Raw genomic sequence first — 24,671 nt, 5'->3', positions numbered from 1 at the left:
CTTTCAAAGAATGTCAAAAGATTGGTGAGGTAAGATTTTCCCTTGATGAAACTATTTTGACTATCCAATAAAATTCTGAACTTTGATAAATGAGTTTGCAAAGCATCTCCCAACTGACTTTTCAAAATGTTTCCCACAACTGACGTAAAAACTAGTGGGCTGATAATTACAATTTTTATCACCTTCTCTTGAAATAGAGGAGTTGTATTAGCTAACTTCCAATCCTCTGGTACCTTCCAACTATTTTTGGACTGGAAAAAATAGTGGTAAGTGGCTAATATATCCAATCTTTAACCTCCTTTAAAACCCCGAAAATGTTATCGAGCCCAATAGCTTTATTATCATTTTTTAAACTTTACCAGTTCAGAATTAATGCAGTCATCTTGTTTGTTCTCAACTGATCAAAATGTGTAATACTGCTTAAATCTTTGTTAAAAATGAAAGAAAAAGCAAAATTTATAACCCAGCCATTTCATAATCATAAAATACCAGCCTTCCTTTACTCAGGGTTTTTTCTCCATTCTATGGGAGATTTAAGTTGACACACATTGATCAGATTTGTTTGGTGGCAATCAGTGAGGGAGATAGATTTTTTTTTAGTGGTTCAGGGTTGTTACTAAATAGTCAGAAATTCAGGGGTAAATTGACATGTAAGTTAGAATATTTACAGAGCTATAGAAAGACTGGGTACTTGTTTAAAAAAATACCAAAAAATGGAAAAAGATTTATGAAAGACATGTAACTAATAACGTTAAAAGTATTATTAAGATGATTTTTTTGTTGTTAAAGTTAGCAAAATGTGAGAATGGAAACTAGGCCCTTAAAGGCTGCTGATATGAGTGGGTTATTTTTTAAGATTGTGAAATAGCTGAACTTTGAAGTTTCTTTTTTTCTGTACTTAACGGAAAAAATATTTGCTGTATTCCTGACCCAGAGCATTCTACGTTAGTTATTGGAATAGACCTGAATCATCCAGCTGTTAGTCCTTTATTGTTAAGTAGAAATAATGAGGGTTTAAAAATAAATAAAACCATACACAGGCAAGGTTTTCCCAGGGTTTTAAAATAGGTCAAAGATAATCAGATATTTGAGTTTCTTCATTTTTAATAGGTCAACAGATAATTAGCATATGCCTTAGGAATGAGGAGTTGCTTTGGAATTTATAAGCCAGTTAGTCTTATTTTTGTTGAAGGAAAAGTTGTAGATAGTCTGATAACATACAATTTAGGGACAACAAGGGATCTGTTTGGCCATCCCTTCTACTAATATAAACTAAATGTTATAAAAAAAAAAATTCCCTCAAAGCTATCCCACATCATTGAGATATTTATTCTACATGCCTTTAAAATTCCTTAAATTCACAACATCAGCCATATCTGAAGGCAACCCATAGCATGGCCAACTACCATATTAGAGAACTAAAACTGTTGTAGTTGAATATTTATTTGTTTTTCATAGTTCTACTCTTCTTACTATTCAGTATGAAAAATGATGATTCATTGACAATGTCAATTCCCCTAATAATCTTAAACATCTTGGTCAGATCCCCTTTAATACTACTTTTCTTAAGATAAAACAGTTTCAAATATCTTTACCTGATGCCTTTCTATCCTAGGTATCACCCTAGAATCCCACATCTGAACTCTCTTTCCAGAACTTCAGTGTTCTTTGTAAGGTTAGGATCTCGAAACTAAACGCAATATGACCTAACTAGTGACCTTATACAATGAAATTATAACCTCTTTAGACTTTATTCAATAGTTTTGTAGATACAACGTAAAAAATCTGCTTATCTTACCACGAGAACAGTATAATGCTTAGATAGCTTAAGAAAGTGATGAACGAGAGCATTAATATATTTTTCTTTTACAGCGCTTTTTCAGTCTTGATTCAATATAGCAACTGTTAGGGATAAAAATATTTCTTAAATTTTCTATAATAAGAATTGAAGAAAAACTAAATTTAATAACCCAATTATCTCATAATCACCAGAAACTAATTAGTTAATCAATAATTTCATGTTTCTTGTACCAACACCTACCCATTACAAGCAATAATAATAATAATAATAATAAAGATATGGTTGTACTAGATATGTAGATTTTCCAACCTCTGCATTATTCAAATATGGTATTTTCAATTTTCATTAACTTTGTTTGGTTGTTTCAAATATTTTTGAATTAACTTTTATTTCCAAGGGTCACCATTTGCACATCTTGCAAAAACACATCTTTCTCTTTAAAAAAAAAATTTAAAAAATTGCCACAAATTCAATAAAGGTAACTTCACATCTCCTGTGTAACAAATGAATTGCTGATACCAATTTAATACCATTATGTTTGTTTTCAAATATATGGTAATCCTCCCACTTCAACTCAAATGATCTTTTGCAAATCAAATAAATTGATATATATAATTGGATAATGGAAATGTGTTTTAAAATCATTTGTTGGAGTTATAATATTTTGTTTAAAATATATCATAATTCCAGTAAAAATAATTAAGTTGCCAATTAGCCAGTTCATTTATATGTGTAGTTTGAACAGGATAAACATAAAAATAATGTTCAATAAAGATCCGAGTTAACAAAATATTTTTTGGTTATTAGTTGTACACACTAGATAATAAATTTAACTACTTATCTGATTTGACAATATCTGCATTTGGTGAACATAAATAAAACAAAACAACCCATGTTTGCAAACATTTCAACATTGGTCAGTGTATGATTAAATTTGATATTTTTTTCTATATGCTAATAAATTAAGAAAGCCAATTTTGAATATATGAGACAATGGTTATCATTAGTAAACTAAATGAATTAGTTGGTATACATGGGACATAAGTGAAAAATTTTAAAAGTAAATTGTTTATAGTTTAAAATGGGCATATCTCTTGCTATATAAATCTTTTACTCATTTTTCATTGCAACTGGCCAAAGGTTCAATCCTTGTAGAAATTGTTGCTTGAATGTTAAATAAACCTGCCACAAGAGTCCTATGTTCTTTACTGTCATGCACTTGTGTAAACCTAGCTCTCTCATTTTCATGCTATCCCAAAGCAGCCTTTTCTAAACCTTGATCCATTTCCCATCTGATCCCTCTCTAACAGTACACTCTTCCCCAAAGTTATTTCTAACTTACCCTTAATTAAACAAGTTTTGGAGATGTAGCATGATGTATCTTTTTGAACCTTCTTAATATTCCAATTTAGTCTGAAATTTACAAAGTGATGGCAAGTATAGAAGATTTACAGGACTAAGAAAGGTAGAGGTTTGGTTAAAAAATAAACTAGGATAACAAAAAGGGACTAAAACTAATGGGGATTTCTTTAAATATGTTACATGTAAGCAGAATGTTAAAGTGTGGATTGAACTCTTAAAGGATGATGATAGCAACGTTTTTGTTGAAGACTATGAGATTTTTAAGCTTTTAAGTGTTTGCTTCTCTTGTTTTTATAAAAAGAGAATGCTAGCAGTATTTTTAACCCTAAGCACTCTCTCTATAAGAAAGAGTTGAACTGATCTGCATCATGCAGCTTTTAGTCCCCTGACAATGAAAAAAAAAAAAAATTAAAAGAGGGTAAATAAAGCATTAAGACCAAACAGTTTTTCCAGAGTTTTAAGAAGGCTAAAGACCAAATATGCAAGTCTCTCTCTCTCTCAATTTTGAAAAGTCAATACAGTGGACAGATTCTTTAGATTTACTCCTATATTTTTGAAGGAGGTGATAAGAATTTCTTTGGAAATTATAGGCCAATAAGTCTTACCTTCGTAGCAGAAAAATTCTAGACAGTCTGATTGAGAAATCTTTATTAAATCATTTAGTAAAATATGACATCATAAAGTAAGCCAACATGAAATTACTAAAAGGAAATATTGGTTTACCAGTCAACGTGATTTTTTTATGATGTTAGTTGTTACCTAGATTATTGAAAGTTTGTGGATTTGGTGTATTTAAATTTTCAGAAGGTTTTAGATAAGCAGGCCACACAGAAGATCATTTAAGAAACTCTCATTGGTAAAATCTGGAAAAACATTTATATTTAAAGTACTTTTTGGTTTAACCATTTTAAGAATTTAACTCAATAATATGCCCTGACTGTACACTTCATGACAATATCACTGTCTTGCACAAAGTATAAATGTTGGTTGTAAAAGTTTAGTTTGTTTTATTGTATACATACCTATACACCATTATTACTCAAAATATAGATGATGCCTATGCTCTATCAAATGTATTCTCTACACTGCATGTTTGACATCAGTTTGGATACAAATGTTTATTTTTGTACAATATGGCCAGAGACAGTAAAAATTCAGTTATTAAACTTGGCAATTTTGGCACAAAATAGCAATTTTTTGCTATTATCTCACCCATTTTTAACTTAATTGTAGTTTGTATTAATTAGATGATAAATGAACAGGACTTGTAACTTTTGATATTCATAATTGGCGAGCGTAACGTGGTACCATCTTCCTTTGGATGAATAAAAACCTAAATCTTTGAAGTATTTGAAACATATTAAACAAGACAAAATGAAAATTCAGGAGAATGTATAAAAAATGTTAAAAATTAATTCTGATAACTGGTATCTCAGCCATTACAATAACTTTAGGATGTTTGAACTTATCCTTTAGTATATAGTTGACTGGTTACTTCTCCATCATTCTGTACTTTACTCCTTTATTACATTGTATGTCACTAATTTTAAAACTTAGTGGTTTAACCAATAAAGCAAAACTTGTCTTTTTTCTATGACTGGGCTAGAAAATACCTTGTTACTTCTTCCCTACCTCAAATAATATTGAACAACTGTGTAATAAGCTTTGGTGGTTAGGTATGAAGTAACAAAAGGAGTTTTTACATAATTTAAGATTTACAAAGTGTTTTGATATGAAATATTGCAATGTTACATTAAATATTCCAACAAATATTGAAAACATCTGTTCAAATTTTGTCTATAAATATGTGGGTTGTTATGAAATATATTAGTGAAAGTAACTCTTTTGGAGAATTAATTAACCATTTCTGTTAAATAAAGTATTTTATTAATTATTATAATTTATTATGAAATTTTGTAAATATTGAAAGAAAAGTTAATCATTATAGTACCTTGAAACTATTTGTATAATGCTTGTTGGTAAACAAAAAAACAAAATTATCAATTACAAGCTCACTACTTGTTTTTCCAAATTAACCTTATGTGAGGGCTCCATTTAAATACATAATTATTGTTTAATAGGTATTTACATTCTGGAAGACATTTTTAATGTATAACTGCTGAAGTACTTAAGGCTTTGATGAGAAATTGGGAGGTAAATACCTATGTATTAAATCAGTGTTTTGCAGATGATAGGTTGTGACCCCAGAGGGGGTCAAGAGAGGGTTTTTAGGAAGGTTGCATGGTGCCCTTTCTGAGTCAACATTCTTTTTAGTCCTCAAGGTGTCTGAGAGATGCACATACCAACTTTGTTATGAACCATGACAAACTCTACCAAGAAACAACAACAATTGTTTTCATCCTTGTATAAATTAATGGGGGAACCACAGTGGCCATCTGGCAAATTCAGTTGAGAAACACTGTATTAGGTAAAAATAATTCAATACACGTAAAGTGAATGTACATCTAGCTCATTTGAAATATAATTTGGTTTTATGCTGAAATTAGAAAATATCATGTTACTTTTTTCCTTAGCTTTGTAAGACAAAAAGACTGCTTGACAGGCTTTGGACACAGAGCTATGAAAGAATTAAGGATGAGAAATACAAAGGTGGCATGTTTTAAAAATATTATGTATTTATGATTATCTGTTAATTATCTCAGTTTTGGAAATTATGATGTCTAGAAGTTTTGAGTATGCTTAAAAAATAATTTACTTCATTATCACTGATGAAAATTTAAGTGCTTTGGGTAATTCATGTACTTCCATTAACATAACATTTTGGAATAACATGGGACCTATTGGTCCATCTTGGCTGTCCCATCCTCTAAATTAAATTAAAATAATTTTTAAAAAATCAATAAAAGATCTTAAACATAGCATTTAATTCATATGTCTATTAAGCTTTCATTTAAACTCGCTCAAATTTACTGCCTCCAAAACATACAAAGACAATTCATTCAGTAGGCAACTATATTTTTGTAAAATGAAATTCTCTTACCTGAAGACAGCTTCTAACTTGCCTAAACCTGTATTTGTGTCCCCTAATTCTATAATTCTCACTGTTAAGTTTTAAAAATGTTGGTGGATCAATTTCATTAATTCATTTTACAATCTTAAACACTTCAATCAGATCCCATCAAACTTTTTTTTTTTAAGGATCTTAATCTCTCCTCATATGGCATTTAATTCATCCCAGGTACCAGTTTAGTAACCCTTCTCTGAACCATTTCCAACAATTTAATGTCTTTCCTTAGGTAAGGAGCCCAAGACTGAACACATTATTCCAAATGTGGCCTAACCAGTGACCTGAAGAATGAAATTATAACCTCTTTAGACTGGTATTGAATATTTCTGTAAATACAACCTAGAATCCAATTTGACCTACCACTAACACACAAACAGCACAGACTGGTTGGATGACTTTAGAGACATCAGTTATTACATCAAGATCCCTTTCTGTCATAACACAGTTAAGGTTAACCCTATCCAAACTATATTTGTAATTTAAATTGTGATACTCCATGTGCATTACCTTGCATTTATAATAAATATAACTCATCTGCCATTTATTTGCTTAATTCACTAAAAAACCTAAATCCTTTTGTATATCAGCATTGTTCTCTTCACAGCCAGCAATACCTAAGACACTGACATCATCAGCAAATTTAAGCAGTTTATTGACCATTCCTTTATCTAATGTGATTGATGTAAAACAAAACAAGCAATGGTAGCATGACATCAATCCAGTTTGACTGAACTCCATTTATAACAGCTGTTTGCTTTCTTCTATCATTTTTCTATCCAATTTGGTAGCATATCCACCACACCAGTAATGCTTTTTACAAGCCTTTTATGTGGCACCTTGCCAAATCTTTTCTGAAAATCTATACACACGAACTTTATACCCTTATGTAAACAGTATACTTTTCAAAGAATGCAAAAAGATGTGTAAGGCAAGATTTTCTCTTAATTAAACCAGTTTCACTATCCAGTGAAATTCTAAACTTTATTAAATGTCTTTGCAAAGCACGTTTTAACAAACTTCCCAAAACTTTTCCTCTAGCTAATGTAAGACTGGTGGGTCTATAATGACTGGCACAATTTTTATCACATCCCTTGTAAAGAGGGGTTACATTAACTAACTTTCAATCCTCCACAGTTCAAGGATTGATACAAAAATAGTAGTGAGTTATTGTTATTCCTTGGCAGGCATAACTAATGTATAAATGTATTTTAAGTGATTTAAACACAGACTTGGTAAACATAAATTATTCAGGAAAATACAAACCTGCTAATTTTCAAGAACAGACATTTTTTTCAATGAAGAAAGAATAAAAAGTTACTTAAATAAAGAGCTATAACACTATGTAACAACATTTTCACTTTTTCTTGTTCCTGGGCAGAAAGTGTTATTTCCCAATTGCTTATGCCTAAAGTAAATTGAAAAGACCTATTTTTCTCTTCAAACTTTTGTGACCTGGGAATGTATAACGAAAACATGAAAGGATACCATATTTGGGAGCTGATACATAAAAGTGATTTATATTACAGTCGCAAATCTCAAAAAAACTACCCACTTCTAAACATGTTTGTTCACTTTTGTATAACTTTAGTATAAATACATGTAAGTCTTGATTCATTTTGACATATATAATTGGTTACTTTCTAAATGTCATTATCCAGGTCACAAAAGCAAAGTTTGAAGTGAATAATGACCATTTTCTGTACTTTTACAACATAAGTAATTAAGAAATAACATACTGTTCAGGAACAAAATTTGTGTTACATCGTGTTATACTGCATACCTCTTTATTTACTGCTTATTTTATTACATTGAGATAAAGTACCTGCTGATTTTTATTTGAGAGTAGCTATGTTTGTGAGGTATGTAATAAGTATAAATATTTTATTTTAGTGTACTCTTATGTTTATTACCAGACAGTTAAGGTTTACATTTGTACTTTAGGAGACATCATTCATTGTGTTCTGTATCTTAAGATAAACTACGTTGACCTTTTTAAGATGCTTCTTTTGGAAAGTGTGACTGAACTTCCTATTACAAGTGTGTTGTTTACTTCACAGTTAAACTTTTTTTCACTCAGTTTAGTTTCATTTTTGTAGTTGGTTGACTTCATTGCATTTGAAAGTATACCACGTTTGTTTTTTGTCACTTATTTCACATTCAGTTATTGTAAAGAGTACAGTGTCTGTGGTTTGAGATTGGAAATTATTAAGTTGGTAAAAAAGGGTGTAAAATAAAAGTAACTGTCATAAATGTCAGAGTCTTAAACTATAGTTTAGTAATATTAATCATGGTGTAAGAAGGATCTGTAAAACATTAACTTGTTTTATTATGTAGTTTGAAGGATTCTGGTTTTTAAGTTCTGTATCTTTTTTTATACAAGTCCATTTGATAGTAAGCAAATATAGTAGTGAGCTGAGTTTTCAAGGTTTTAATTTAGATTTTAGGTGTGGGATACATGGGGTTAAGATATTTTGACTAATGTTTAGATAAGAGCACATTGTTTATGAATACAAGTAATCGGTGAATGACAAGTTAATTTACTGAGTTCATTGAAGTATTTATTGAAAAATTATAAAGTAATGACTAAATACTCAGTGTATGAAAGATTAAGTAGTTATTGATGAGTAAAGTTAATCAGTATGTTAGTCAGGCTTGTTACCAGTTAAGCAAATGTATGTTAAACTTTATTAGTTTACTAGGCCTACAGTAGTTCAGTTTTTATTGAAAAGTTTGTTTGTGAAATTAGGCTTACTGCTTGTGTTAGAGTGAACACTTTAAAACTGCGGAAAGCGTGCTTACTCTATAAATTGTATCAAACTGTATGCATATATCATCGATCTATGTCTCACTTGAGTGAAACAAATTAGGGAAAAAAACTACCATTAGTTGTAAATATGCAACGACCTACAACAAAAGAACCCACTTCCTTCGTACAATTGTATTATAGCTACATCATTAGCAAAATGTACAGGATGATTCCTTTAATTGGAAACCTCTTCTCAAAGCAGTACGAATATTTTTAGTGAGATTTATTTAACTTCCTTTCTCATGTTAAATATTTAAAGAGTCATAGTTCCTATGACAAAAAGACGATACGAGTAAATATTTTTCACTCTCTTGACATTGGGGAGACTACGTTTGTCCGTGTTCATAAAATAATGCGCTTGCTAGTAAATTTGGTTTCGGTTTTATTATGATAAACAACACTAACGGCGTACTTACTGCGTTTATAAAGAGTTTCTCATAAGAGCAACGTGCGTGATTCAGCACAATGTAATGTTTTGTTGTTGTTAAGCAACACAGTGATTTGTCTGTGCTCCGCCTGTCGCGGGTACGGAAATCCGATCTTTAGTATTGTGAGACCTCGCACGACTGTGGTACGGAGGGCGTGTCTTCAATTGCATCATACTTGTATACAGCTTCACTAATAGATATGAATTTATGGATTATTATCATAGGAACACTTTACTAAATTATTCTACTATTTTCCGCTGACGAAGATGCACAGTTCTGTGCATTAAGGTACTTTACTGTTACCCATGGAGATGGTAAAGAACAACCTCACAGTGGTTGTACGGGAGGGGGGGGGCGTTTACTTAGTTCCTGCATGAAAATAAAGCTACGGGGTGAATGAACTCTGGTGTCAGGGGGTAAAGGTTGATGTATAAAGTCACGTAGAAGCTTAAAATACGAGATTTCGTTCCTCAAGGGAGTAGTGTTGCACAAGATAAATTCTGATTTCCTGAAATGAATCGCACATCTAATTATCTATTATTATGATACATGTGTGGTTAAAATATAAACTTCTCTTTCGCATTCGTATAAGAACAGCTATAATTAGCATCTCGACATATGCCTCAACTAAATGTGGGGACCAAAATAATTGTATAGCGTCTTTCTCGTAAAATCACCGGAGCATAGCAGAATTGAAACGCTTGCACGCGCGCATATATTATATACATATATAAAAAAACAGCGCATGCAATAAAAAAATTGAAACTTTAACACGACTTATTTGAAAGGGAAAATTTTTGTACAAGATAGCAGTGCGACTGGAATCACTATAAGGACGATGTCTCGCCATCAGTAAAATTAGGTGTTTTTTGTTTAAACCCACCCACCCACTGTTTATATAAATCTAAGTCATTTATTCTCCCCATCCAATAAAAAGAAGGGTCTTGGCTATGGCATTACTTGTTCTTACCCATGAGATAGGTCGTACCCTTTTACCTCATTAGCAATACATACTATTTAGTGAAATCAGTCTTGGACAAAAACTTTAAATATATATAAATGTATTGTACAAGTCTAAACAAAATGGCTGTGTCTAATTACGTAAGTAAGCAATATATATATTTTGGTTCGTCGAGTAAATCGGACTTCAACATATCTTGTAAATTCTTGTCAACAAAGTTTTCTTCAGTGCAATGATTACTTGATTTTTTTCTCTTAAAGTGTTTGAGGTATTTTAAAGTTTCATTATATATATATATTGAGGAAAAATGAAGGGCCTAACCGTATAAGGATAAATAAGTGTTGTGTGTTTTGCTTTATCAAATTTTAAAACTTTTCACAGGATCGTGTTTAATTTTATAACGTAATTTTTTTTAAATATAAGTACATTAAGCAACACAAAATAGGTCACAGAGTTTTAGAGTAACAAGAGAAAGAAACAAAATAGGGAGCCTGGTTGTTGTTTGTTATTAAACACAATGCTCTGCCCACTACAGATATCGAAACCCGGTTTTTAACAGTACAACTCAGCTGAGAACTCCTGGGGCAGAGAGGCTGGAATTCTTATCCAGCAGGAGCAGCCCAGAAGAGCTAAGCCCATCCCCTTGTCTGCTGAAAAACGATTACACGATTTGATAGGGTGTATTTGGTAAGCTAGTTAGTGGTACTGCATAAGCTGATAGTGGAATAGAAATATTAATCCGCCCTTGTATATAGAGCACGAATACCTTTGGCTAACTTTGGTTCTAGTAGCACAACTGTATAAAAACATACACATTTTCAATGGATAGAATGGTAGGTAGACACTCGAGTATTAACTGTTGTCTCATTTTAGAGACAGGAGAAGCTTCGAACCCCCTAACTTTTCAGTTATTAATCCAAATCATTTAACTACTAGGTTATGCTATTCTGTGCAAGATTAATAAAAGTAATTAATCGCAGGGAACGGTACCACATTTTGGAATAGAAATGTCTTGGATTGTCCAGTTTCGGCAGCAGTTTAATCCTATTTTCTGCTAGTAGTTCGTCATCAATTTCTTACTATTAAGGTGGTCAAATATGATCCACCCAAACTACTTATTTGTTCCTACAAGAGCTCTGTTAACTGCTGTTTTGTCTGGAAATATTTACGGTTTTAAACAGCTGCAATGTTCTTCATTTCACTATATTAAATTATGTAAAGTGATAATCTTTGCAATCAAAATACTTATTTGCGTCTCTACCTCTCAAAGGGATGGCATGGCCTAATGGTTAAGGCGCTTGACTCACAATCTGAGGGTTGCAGGTTCGAATTCCCTCCACCGAATATGATCGACCTTTCAGCTTGAAACTGCTATAATGTGACTGCCAATCTTATTATTCTTTAATAAAATAGTAGCCCAAGAGTTAGCAGGGGGTGATGTTGACTAGCTGCCTTCCCTGCAGTCTATCACTATTATTATTATTAGTCTACTGGAGACGGCTAATCCAGATAGCATCCGTGTAATTTTGTGCGAAATTTAGAATAATTTCCCGAAGAAAGCTTTATAATTGTTTACATATTTCATGCTTTTTCCTTCTTATTCTAGAAATTATATCAGGTATTAACAAGTATGTATATGGAGAGTTGATTGAGATGATATAATTAGTATTCATATATTCACGTAAAAGAAGTTTCACACAAAAATATAAAAGTCGTGAAAGCTCATCGGTGAAATAATTCGCAAACGCAGAACACAGTAGGAACTGCCTCGACAGTCCACCGAAATTTTACCTGGCAGCAATCCATTATATGTTGGAGAACTTGCCACCATGACAGTGAGGAATAAGTCAATTACGTTGCTTTATTAAACAAACCAATACTTCGAAACAAAAAACAACGAAGTTATATTTCTCTACGTTTGTTACAAACGATTACTGTTTGATTAATCGGTAAACCTTTTATTTTATTATATACTGTTTTAGAGACGCATTTCTCGAAAATTGGGTTTTATTAGAAAATACCATTACTTTCTATTTGTTGTTTTCAATGAAATATTATAGATTCGTAATTGGAATAGACAGAAAACATTTAACTCTCCTTAATTGATTGAATGGATGAAATGAACGTCACTAAAGTTTGAGTTCTAAAAATATATCTTAAAGTGAAGGATTCCCCCCACTCCCAAGAAAAAGCACAGTTTCTAATTATAAACCACTTTTAAAAATTACAAATAGTTACCAGTACCAGAGCACTTAACTTATTTTTTAAAGTATTTTATATTATCTAAAAAACATTAAGGAGTACACCCGTAATGACATCTGAAAAGAAACAAACGTTTAAATGCAATTCAAAAACATTGTTTGTTTGTTTGTTTTGGAATTTCGCACAAAGCTACTCGAGGGCTATCTGTGCTAGCCGTCCCTAATTTAACAGTGTAAGACTAGAGGGAAGGCAGCTAGTCATCACCACCCACCGCCAACTCTTGGGCTACTCTTTTACCAACGAATAGTGGGATTGACCGTGACATTATACGCCCCCACGGCTGGGAGGGCGAGCACGTTTAGCGCGACGCGGGCGCGAACCCGCGACCCTCGGATTACGAGTCGCACGCCTTACGCGCTTGGCCATGCCTGGCCCAATTCAAAAACAAAAATCATTTGCAAAACTGTAGTTGTATCTTGCAGATATTAGCCCCCTGAAAAAACTTAAAACATTACAACCACTTTTAGATTCAGATTTGATGATTTACTGCTTCATAATTGCTTCAGTTGGTTTATTGTTTCTTTACACCGGCAAATGTCATGATATTTTATTTTTCCTAACTAGATGAACTAGTTGGGTGTATTAAGTGTTTTCATTAAGCTCATATGGATATGTTTGGTATATTGTTAGGGCTGTACTTATAAATTGAGTGTGCAAAGGTCGTAAACCTACACTAATCCTCTGGCTTGGGTTGAGATTGCATACAACAACCATTACACTTTATATCTACTTGACCCTGTTTGTTTCTTGTTCCCCTAGCCCAGTGGCTCTTAACCTTTTTCATCGTCTTACCCCCTGAGACTCTCCAGGGTATTACCGTGACCCCTATAACAATTTTTGTAATGGTGAACTTTGCGTAAAGGTAGAATAAAACAAAACTATATAAAGATCCTAATTTATTGAAAACGTTACAAATAAATAACCTTGAGAAATGCTACAAGTGCTAAACAAATGAAAAATCCGTGGAATTACTGAACATATACAAAACCTACATATTCACTCAGTGTGAGGATTGATATATAATGAGAAAATATACTAAATACGATGGAAACTTTGATATTTAAATTTTAAGTTCAATGTATTAATATTATGTAGTTAAAAATTTAGGCAATTCAAAACGTTGTAATATATAAAAATTTTTACTCAATCCTGGTCCGACTTGAAAGTTTGACTATTTTATTGTTTCTGTTTTGGTTCTTGTTTTCTATGGATCTCGTAGGAAATTCTTCACTCGAAGAGTTAACTGTAGTCATTCTGTGAAACAGAGATCGGCCATTTAAATAACAGAATATTATCATTTTACTACTGTATGAATAAAAATCCGTTTCATTTGTACATATGAGTATTTCTGTTCTCTTGTTGTCCGAGTTAATTACTTCTTTCTGCCTAACATTTCTCGAACCTGTGCTTTACATACACATAACTTTCAATAAAACATTGATATACTTAAATGGTTCACGGCGTAGTAGGAAAATTACAGATTTATTATCAGACTACTTGTCTGGTTAGACATTGTGGATATTTTAGGTGAAAATCAACTACATTACGAAATGTCAGCTACCTGCAAAGTTTTTGTGCAAAGCTACTCGAGGGCGATGTGCGCTAGTCGTCCCTAATTTTGCAATGTAAGACTAGAGGGAAGACAGCTAGTCATAGCCACCCACCGCCAACTCTTGGCGTACTCCTTTGCCAACGAATAGCGGGATTGACAACGACATTATAACGCCCCCATGGCTGGAAAGACGAGCATGTTTGGTATGACGAGAATTCGAATTCGCAACCCTCGGATAACGAGTCGAGTGTCTTAACCACCTCAGCATGCCGGGCCACCTGCAAAGCAAGTCCTTTGTGAATCGTCACTTTACCGTTCATGGGCTCCAAAACAACAACTAAAATAGTTATTAGTGATTTAACACAAAGGAACAGTTTTGTGAGCTTAACTTTTAAAAAAGAAATGTGTTTCAGCTGATTACATAGTTTGTTTATTCTTTTATCAAGATCGCTATAACTGGCAATAATGTTCTTAACTGTACTTGTCTCTAGCCAGTTGAAGACGTTATTAAATGTGGTGGTTGGTTGTGCGCGTTCTAAGAAACGGTTTTTACTATTAATATTTAAAATAAATTCCAAAAGATAATATACTTAGTGTGACATCAGTGAATATGAACATTTCAGTGATTGTTCAGTTAAGTGTGTAAAGATATTAAGATGACTGTTTGTTTTGTTTGAATTTTGTGCAAAGCTACACCAGGGCTATCTGTGCTCGCCACCCCTGATTTAGCAGTGTAAGACTAGAGGGAAGGCAGCTAGTCATTACTAACACCTGCCAACTCTTGGGCTTCTCTTTTTACCAATGGACAGTGGGATTGACCATCACATTATAATGCCCCCACAGCTGAAAGGGCAAGCATATTTGGTGTGATGAGGATTCGAACCTGCTACCCTCAAATTATGACTTGTGTGCCTTGACCACCTGGCCATGCCAGGCCTAAGATAACTGTGCTCTGGAAGTAAATTTTACTATTTGCTCAATTATATTGAATCCTGTTGTAGGTGGATGTCCTGTTGTTCAGTCTGTAGAAATGGAGATTATTTTCTTTTTTTAAAAGAGAAATAATAAAAAAAGGTTATGGATTTGTCCTGATATAATCCAAATGTCAAAGAACAATCCTAGGGGGTTTGATGGTTAGATTTTTTTTTCTTTTATATAGTTTATTTAAATACAATTTATTCTACTTCAACTACTGGTCTTGCTTTTGAAATCTAATGTTAAGTTAATTTTAAAATCACCATCATAAATCAAAAGAATTTTTAACTTGGCATAGAGCTCTGTCTGTAAAAAAACATTTTATTTTAAACCAAACAAATAGTCATATTCAATCAGCCATGTAAATTATAAGCTGTTTGGTAATGTAATCTGTAGAATCTTACAGACTATGAGCAAACGGAGAAGTCAGGTCTGCTCACAACAAGAAACTCTCCAATCTTGGGCTTTGAGGTGTATTTCTTTTCAACTAAATTACAGATAAAGAGAAATAACACAAGTTTACACAAATAAATGTTATGTCACCTCTCATGATTTACAAAACAATACAGTAGAAGAGCCAAGTGATCTGTGTGTATAGAATTGGCATGAGTTATGAAGTCCACTTGTATCCTGTAAGATTCTTGTTGGTTTATGTATTCTCTCCTTGCAAGTTATACTGAAAACAAAAGAAAGTATTAAATGAAAAAAAAAACAAAAACAGGATAAGTTAAACCAATAAAACAAGCCCTTTTTAAGATTTTTATTTGTGAAATCCTACTTGGATTCCACTACAACTACTATACTTTATAAGCACTGCCACTGTGTAAGAACTTTGTTCTCAACTTGGATCAAATGTTATATTAACTAGGCGAGATACACTGGGGATTCGTATGGACTCTTGTTTAAATGGAAATGAAAATAGATTTGGTATACAAACAGATAGATGAGTTGATGTTGATAAGCTGGTGAAATAGAGGTTACTTATTCTCCAAAATGTGTACATCCCTGCTATGTTAAAGTAATGTATACATCATAATAAAATTGATTGAATCTCCTATGTAGATTTATTTAGTGTCTTGGTTATGTTGCTTTGTGAACGAATTTCAATTTTGAGATCCATTCAGTTAATTTATTTAAAAGAGAGTAAGTTGCTCATTAAATGTTACAAGTTATAGATTCCCATACATCATTTTAAAACAAACTAGGTTTGCTAGTATTGTACCATATACAATTTGTCATTAGAAGTACAAACATTTATACTTCCTTTGTCTCATTTGCAAGTACTCGTAGAATTTCAGACTAGTTTGATCATCATATCTATAACTACATAAAGAAAACAGAAAAGCAAATAAGAAGCTGAATACCCCAAAACTCATTTTTATTATTTTATTGGTTAGGAGAAGATTAGAAAAAAATCAACATTTCTTTGTGTTATGACCTTTTGTATGTGAGGAGAGTTATAAACAGTGTAGTTTTCTCTCTCGCTGATTGGCAGACTGGATAAACACCAACTTGTATGATGTTGGTCTTTTACTGGTTTGTTGTGGGTTTTGAAATATGGAGTAATTCTTGGAGTTTGTAGAGAACACCCATGATTATGGATAATGAAATATATGTAGTTGTCATTAATGTTGTACAAGTATATAAGTACAGTTATAATTCATTTTATAAAATGTTTTAATGTTTATTAAATGCCACAGATGGTCAGCAATAGAAAATATACCTAAGATTCATTCAACCATGGGGTGGGCCTTGGTCAGCAGGTAGTCCACAGTTCTTTCCCAATTGCTTCAAAAATGCACTCTGCACAAAATGCACATTTTGAGATAGTGAGTTCACTGTAAGAGTTAAGGTAAAATGTGGGCTGCTCAGAGTAACCTAAGAGTTGGTGCTAGGTTCTATTGACTAGCTGCATTTTATTTAGCCTAACAGTTTAAAATCAGAACTGCTATACCCTTTGCATTATGTGAACATTGTAAAACAAATTATTTTTTTTATATATGGATTGATGTTATACAGTTGAATTGAATGATTCCAAAATAGCTTTAAATGTCAAAAACATTTGTGCAATTCTAAGCTAGTTCATTGAAAAAGTTAATAATTTCAGCTGAGAAAGAGGTATGAAGAAAAGGATATCCTTTTTCAGAAACTTGTAAGGAACTACCACCTCATTAAAAATGTTAATTATTCACTTCTTCACATTAATAAATAAGGCACTAGTTTATTAATTCTATCCTAATTGTGCCCTGTAAGTGAGATTTGAAGAAATATTTTATATGTCCATTTATGGCCAACTTGTTTGTCATAAAAGAATTATAATAGGGTCTGTGTCTTTCATGTTCTGGTGAAGGTACTGACCAAGCTTACATGGAGAATAACACATGTTTTGCCATCATATTGGAATGTTCATAATGTCCACAAAAGTGGCAAGTACAAGGCAGATGTTATTGGGTTCATGTTGAAGAAAATAGCCCTTATGTGCTGACTTCAGACTAGGCATGTTACCACTAGTATCTAGAAGTCTCCATTACTCTTTACAGTACTAAAAATAGGACAAAAAGACTTTGTGGTGAACTTGGAAGATTAAGACTAATGAAAAATGAATGAGATATGTTGAAAATCATAGAAATGGCATCACAATATGTGAACCCTCTTGATCTTGGAATGGTTCCACTAGTGTTGATAAACATTGTGACAATGCAAGTGGCATCATCAGAGGTGAAAAAATGTTGCATGCTTTTGTCTCAGTCCTGTCTTTTCTCTGGTATGACATTTCTCCAAGCACTACATGAGCCACTTTTCAACACATTCAACTTGTGTCATCAAATACCAAGAAAGAGTAAAGAGGGAGTCAGCTAATTGTGATCAAAGGTGGATGTGCTATATCAGGTTATAGAAACTCTATGAAGAATGCAGGAAACAAAGCAGTAATAGTAGAGTTTATTTCAGAACATGTCATATTGGTTGGTGCTAACTTTCTCTCATATAACAAGTACATGATTCACACTGGAAACTTGTTTGACAGCCATCTGGCAGAAATGGTTTGTGAGACCAATATCGTAGTTGTGTACTATGTCCTCCACTCATGAAGAAGCATTCAGTCATTTCTCATCAACATTTAGTGTGTTATACCGAGATACAGTGATACTCGTGGTTGTTTCTTTTGTATACATGCAGAGGGGGCATGCAGCACAATTCACAAATACAGAATGGTAGATTATTACTAGATAACTGATGGAAATGTAGGACAAGAATTGTATAAAACTTTGCTGGAAGTACATGTATTTACTTGATGTGATAGTACCAACAGTCATCAAAATTGTTAAATGCAGTGCTTGCATAAAATGTATGAACCATGTCAAAGTAATGCTAACTATTGAAAATGTTTGGCCTTAATGATGATGTGGAAAATGACATTGATGAACAATCAAGCAGCATCATTTCTCTGTATGGCACTAGACACAGTACATGTGAAACATTGACAAATTATGAGGAGTATTGGCTTTGACAACAAACAAATCGTCTTTCTTCCACAGAGGATGCTTTCAGACAACACATGATACAAAATAGGTTTTAAAAAACAGTTACTGTTGGAGTCACACTGGAAATCTTTTACTGTAGTCACTTCTAGAACAGTTGGCATTTGGTAGAAGAGAAAAACTCTTGAACCAGTCTTATACATCAGAGAAACAGATCTGATTGATGTATGATAGTTCATTAATTTGTTCTGTAGAGACAGTGCATATGATGCAAGTAGGACTGCAGTATACTGAGTTTTGAAACAGTACCTTTGTAATGGATTCTGAATGTGGTGATCATAGTGAAGGAAACTAACTGCATAGCAACATTTAGTTGTTTCTAGGACTTGCTACTTATCTAAGTATTTTGTTGAGCAATTAGATAATGCACAGTGTATGCAAGGGTTCACTCTAGATCTCTGTTAGCAACATAGAGCTCCATGTATTCTGATTGTTGTACAGTTACGACAGAAAGTGTTCGTACCCCTGCGTCCCGAGTAGTTTTTGCTCATAACTTAAAAAATATCATGAATAGGGTAACAGACATATAATATATTATAAATATTATACTAACACACATCTTGATAAATTTTTATGTAAATTAAACAACAAATAAACTGTTTATAAACAAATAATCAAAAATAGGAGGAACAGAAAGTGTTTGTACATTTCATAATGTGTGAAAAAACTGATATTCCTGTAAAAATATTGTAAAAACTGAATTATTGTAAAATACAAGTCTTGTGTGTCTCTTTCCGGTATTGCTGCACAACTTAATGTGCCAAAATCTACTGTTTAAAGCATAATTGCCAAGTTTAAGCTTACAGGATCAACTGCTAATCTCCTTCGTTCCAGATGCCCCACCAAAATTCCAGAGAGAACCAAGAGGAAGGTTTTCAGAGAAGTGAGTAGAAACCCTCATTTAACACATAATGACATACAGAAACTGGTAAGGGAAACTGGGGTTGAAGTAAGCACCTCTACAGTTATGAACATGTTACACTTTTCTGGGTTCAAAGCATGCCATCCTTGTAGAACTCCATATTTAAGCCTGTTCATTTAGAAGCACGATTGAGGTATGCAAGAAAGCATGTAGATAAACCTTTTACCTATTGGAAGAGTATTCTTTGGTTAGACGAGACTAAAATCGAGCTTTTTGGCTATAATGATGTTCGCAATATTTTCCGTAAGAAGGGGCAAAGAAATCTTCCAAAGAGCACCGTCCCTACAGTTAAACATGAAGGTGGCTCAATCATGCTATGGGGGTTCCTTCAGCTTTTCTGGTATAGGCAACCTTCACCACGTCAACGGAATCATGAAAAAAGAGTACGTTGATATATTAGGCACTTATATCAAGAATGATGCTCGGAACTTGCAGCTTGGGCGTCATTGGATCTTCCAGCATGACAATTACCCTAAGCACACATCAAAATATGTGTAATCCCAGTTGCAGAGAAACCATATAAGCTTTCTGGAGTGGCCATTGCAATCACCCGATCTCAACCCAATTGAAAACATTTGGCGTGAGTTGAAGACCAGGGTTCATCAGCGTCATCCGAAAAACTTGCAAGAGTTGGAGGCCTTCTGTAAAGAAGAATGGAAGAAAATACCAGTTGAGTACTATCAAACAATCATGGAGGGCTATGAGGAGAGATTGCACCAAGTAATTCACCTGAAAGGCTACACAACTGACCATTAAAGTAGATGCATGAACACTTTCTGCCACTCCTATGCTTGTTTATTTGTTTATAAACAGTTTATTTGTTGTTCAATTTACATAAAACTTTATGTAGATGTGTGTTAGTATAATATTTATAATATACTGTACTTTTGTTACCCTAATCATGATACTTTTTATGTTATGAGGAAGAAACTACTCATGATGCAGGGGTAAGAATACTTTCTGTTGTAACTGTACTTATAATACATTATTATACTAAGTTAACCATAATGCATGTTGTGGTTGTTGCAAAATGATTATATGGAAGTAGTCAAACTATTTGCTTTGGGTGCTGTATCAATCTTGTATATTCACTAGTAAGTTCACCTACATAATGTAGTCTTTCAGTGTAAAAACATTATTTATATTCATGTCTGTATGTAGAAAATGTGTATTTTATTAATTAATTTTTCTTAAATATTGTTTTTATCTTAAGGAGGAATTAAAATACTATAATTTAACATTGTTCATTTTTTTGTTATAATTTTTTAAGATTAATTTCTGATAAATCGCAATGCTCTTTAATTACATATTGCTACCATGGAAACTAGTTAATTAATATGTGACAAACCTATTTGAATTGATCATAAACAACAGTTTTATAAAGATGACATATATCTCAACAATAAAATAGGTTTCATCTTGTAATATCTATGATTGGAGTTCATACCACTAAACTGTATGCAGGCTAAAGAAGGATGATTATAGTAACTGTCATTATTCAAATCACTTTGGAACAATAGGAACATTGTGGTGTATTGTCATAGTTTTATTTTTTTCTAAAGCTATTGTTCATCAGAGTGTAAGGGAGGCATTGTGGGATAGACTTATTCAGTAGCAAAAAACTTTTTTACTCTCCTGAAGGAATCAAGAGGCCAAACCTCTGCCACAAAAATGCACTCTGCACCATTACAGCACTTCCATCAACTTGCATCATTATAAGAACACAAGCAGAGTCAAATGCCTCATATTTTTTTCATTGTTTTGCTTCATTGTCATTATAGAAAAGGATTAGATGTGTTTCATTAAACCATATCTTCTGCTTTTAATTGTTGCTCACAGTTTACATGATTAAAGTTGTGCTATTCTGTTTTTAACAAGCACTTTTTAGAGGGGGTTATTTGATTCCATCTGTTAGCATTTTGTAACATCCTTCACCTGATGAGATTAGAGATACTAACAACTTGATCACTTTTGAATATATTTGTTAATTTTGACAAATTAACTTTTTTTTTTCTGTAGAAGATTTTCTAATGCTATTTCTCTCAGTTAGCTGCCAGTGGTTGGCAGCTACAATTTTACTAATAATAATTGTTTCCTTGCAATTACCACACTCTGAACAGCATATTTATTTTTGTCTTTGTAAATTTCATGTATAAAACATATGTTTTGAATTGCAGTAAGTGTAGCATAACATTAGTGAGGTTTTTACAAATCTTTTATTAGCAAAGTCTGGTGTATAACAAAAGCATTCTGTTGGCTTTATTTCTTTGATATATTCTATGCAAAACTGCTAGAGGGTTATGTGTATTAATTGTCCCTAATTTAGAAGTGATAGTTTAGAGAGAAAGTAGCTCTTCAACATCCCCAATCTTCAACTCATGGTCTGTTTGAATCAAATAAAGAGACTGACAATAATATTGTTGTGCCACCATGTTTGATGATGTGATCTCCCATATTGTAAATCAAGCACCCTAACCACCAAGCCCTCATTATATTGGAAAGTGCTTGATATGTATCACAAATTATATACAAACTACATATTTTTATATAGAATATATATGGAATCTTTATAGGTTACAGAAAGTTCTAAAGTAAGGATATTTTCTTCTAGGCTCTTGTCCACTTTTTCAGAGATCATTTACTTTGACATGCTGTAGTATGTGTTGGTCAAAACTAGTTTGCTTTTGTACACATAGAATGTAAAACAAATTTTATAAAATATCATTTGTGTTACTAATGCAAGCTTTTGACTACTGTCTTGGAAAGGTTTCCTTTGTTGGATTTGTACTATCTGGAGGTCAGTAAAATCCCTCTTGGGAATTTTGTTTAATGGTAGGAAAGACTTGATCTTGTTGAGAGAATTATCAAGAAACTGCTTTGAACATAAATATTTAAAACTAAAATGATTGATCATAATGCAATTTTAAAGTTTAAAAACATAACTAATGACATTTTGAAATTCTATGGGTGTGAGAGTATCAAATTACCCTGAAAGTGTTATTATTGCTCTTGGTTTTTCTTTTGAGGAGGCTTTTAGAAAATTTATAAATTACAGTCTTGCATTTTATTTTTATTTCTTCTGTTTGTAACTCTGTGAAAAGTTTTAATTCTTTTGTCAATACTGTTTCTAAATATGTATATTGAAAACTGGAATTTAACTAAAATAAGCCAGTTTAGTTTCAGGAGAACCCTTGATGTGAATGAACACTGTTGAATGTAGAACTCTTATGTTGTGATTTATTTTTACTATCAAGAGTTTTAATAAAGTGCTTCATAATGTTAACATTTTACATAGAAAAATGGTTTGTTTGTTTATTTTGTTATCAAAATGTGGTTATGAGCTTTATGACTGAATGAATCATGTGATGCTCCTCATTGTTTTAATAAAGTGAGAGTTAATATAGTAACGTAAGTAATCCATTTCCAGAGTTGTTCAGTAATTCATTCCTATGGAGCATTTTCGGTTGATTTTTTTTTTTTCATTGCATTTATGAAAGTATGTAAGATAAACATGATAGAAATATTTCAATACATATTTATAGAATGACAGTAATGTAGAGAAATGAATAAAAACCCTATAACCTGAGTGCTGTTGAAAGGTGTACCTTCCTTCTTCAGGGGCAAACTGGTAATCTGAAGATGAAAGATCCACCTTTCAACAGCACTAGGGTTATAGGGTTTTTATTCATTTCTATCAAGACTTCTTGAACCCATGTTTGTTTTTCTAACATCAGTAATCATGTTAAGAGAACAAGAAACAAGTGATATTCTTGAGTTAATGTGGCTGTGAAAATATCTCATAAGAGATAAATAAAAATTCCATATGTAAGTGAATCAGTATTTGTTCTTGTTATCATGAGAATCTTTCAAAAAGAAGTTTTACTGAAGCATATTGTAATTGCTGATATAACAAAAATGTTTTTAGCAATCAAAAAGAAAATACAAGACTTGTAGTTAGCATGAGTGTACTTGGATCAATGCATAGTTTTGTTTGCATTTTTCCAATATTTCAACATTAAAAGCTTTTAATTTCCCTGTTTGAAAGAATGGTAAAGTCCTCATCCTAGGTACAGTTTAAAAATTATGAAGCTGATTTTACTTTTAATAATCTGTTTTATTTTGTAATTTTCTGATTCAAGGACGACGAAAAAGTTATGGTCAAACTTCAGACAAATGGCCTCTCAGCAGAAGGTGAGAACTGTGAAGTGGGTAAAACAAATACCTTCGCATCTGCTGAATCTGCTTCATCTGTTACCTGTACAAAGTCAGAAAATGGAAGTTCAACCAAACACTGTGGAAAAACAGGCCAAACTGAATTTGGTGCTGGAGACTGTGGTGTTGATGGACAAAAGGTACAAAATTTTTAATATCTTAGCTTACCAGACTTTTTAATACTATTCACAAATTGCATCATATTAATTATATTTATGTATTTGCCAGTTAAACTACTCAGTGAAAAGAACTTAATTAAGTAACTGAGTGGGAATTGTTAATGTTTTGCATATAATGCATAAAGAAACATTAGCAGTAATTTGTGTAATTAACTGCAATATTAGTGGTGTTTTTGTTTACTTTTTGTGACTTCTGTGTTATTAGAGACACTGCAACTATGGGCCCATAAGCAATATGGTTCATAAGTAGCTGATATAAATGTGTTTTGGAGAAACCCAGTAGGGTACATGCAGGCCACATAAGTAATTTTATGTTCTCACTGTACTTTCTCTTTTAGTACACTACTTATTAATTATTTTTCAACAACATACTATTCCATTTTAAAATATTTTAATTTAAGCCACAAATGTGTTTATGAAAATAACTTATTCAGAATAATGCGATTTAAAAAATGTTTTAGTGTTAAAACACTATGCTCATACGTATTAATATCTAGTACCAACAGAGTTAATAGATTTTTAGTAGAATTATCCTTTAATTACATCATGTAATAAAATTTTTACTTTTTCTTGTTCCTGGGCAGAAAGTGTTATTTCCCAATTGCTTATGCCTAAAGTAAATTGAAAAGACCTATTTTTCTCTT

The 24,671-nt window shown here is 32.4% G+C and overlaps 1 protein-coding gene across 2 annotated transcripts in view; it reads left to right on the top strand.

Annotated features, from left to right (window-relative positions):
• LOC143234209 (RNA-binding motif, single-stranded-interacting protein 1-like) overlaps nt 1–24,671 on the top strand; it is a 125,999-nt gene that overhangs the window by 3,541 nt on the left and 97,787 nt on the right. For both annotated transcript variants that reach the window (XM_076471390.1, XM_076471391.1), the window contains exon 2: nt 23,776–23,988. In XM_076471390.1, coding sequence (XP_076327505.1) covers nt 23,776–23,988 — 213 coding nt within the window. The remainder of the gene's footprint in view (nt 1–23,775; nt 23,989–24,671) is intronic.

The sequence above is a fragment of the Tachypleus tridentatus genome, chromosome 12, assembly GCF_004210375.1.
Source record: "Tachypleus tridentatus isolate NWPU-2018 chromosome 12, ASM421037v1, whole genome shotgun sequence".
Classification (NCBI taxonomy): Eukaryota; Metazoa; Arthropoda; class Merostomata; order Xiphosura; family Limulidae; genus Tachypleus; species Tachypleus tridentatus.
Note: the sequence above shows the minus strand (reverse complement) of the source record. Positions and strands in the feature narration are given on the sequence as shown.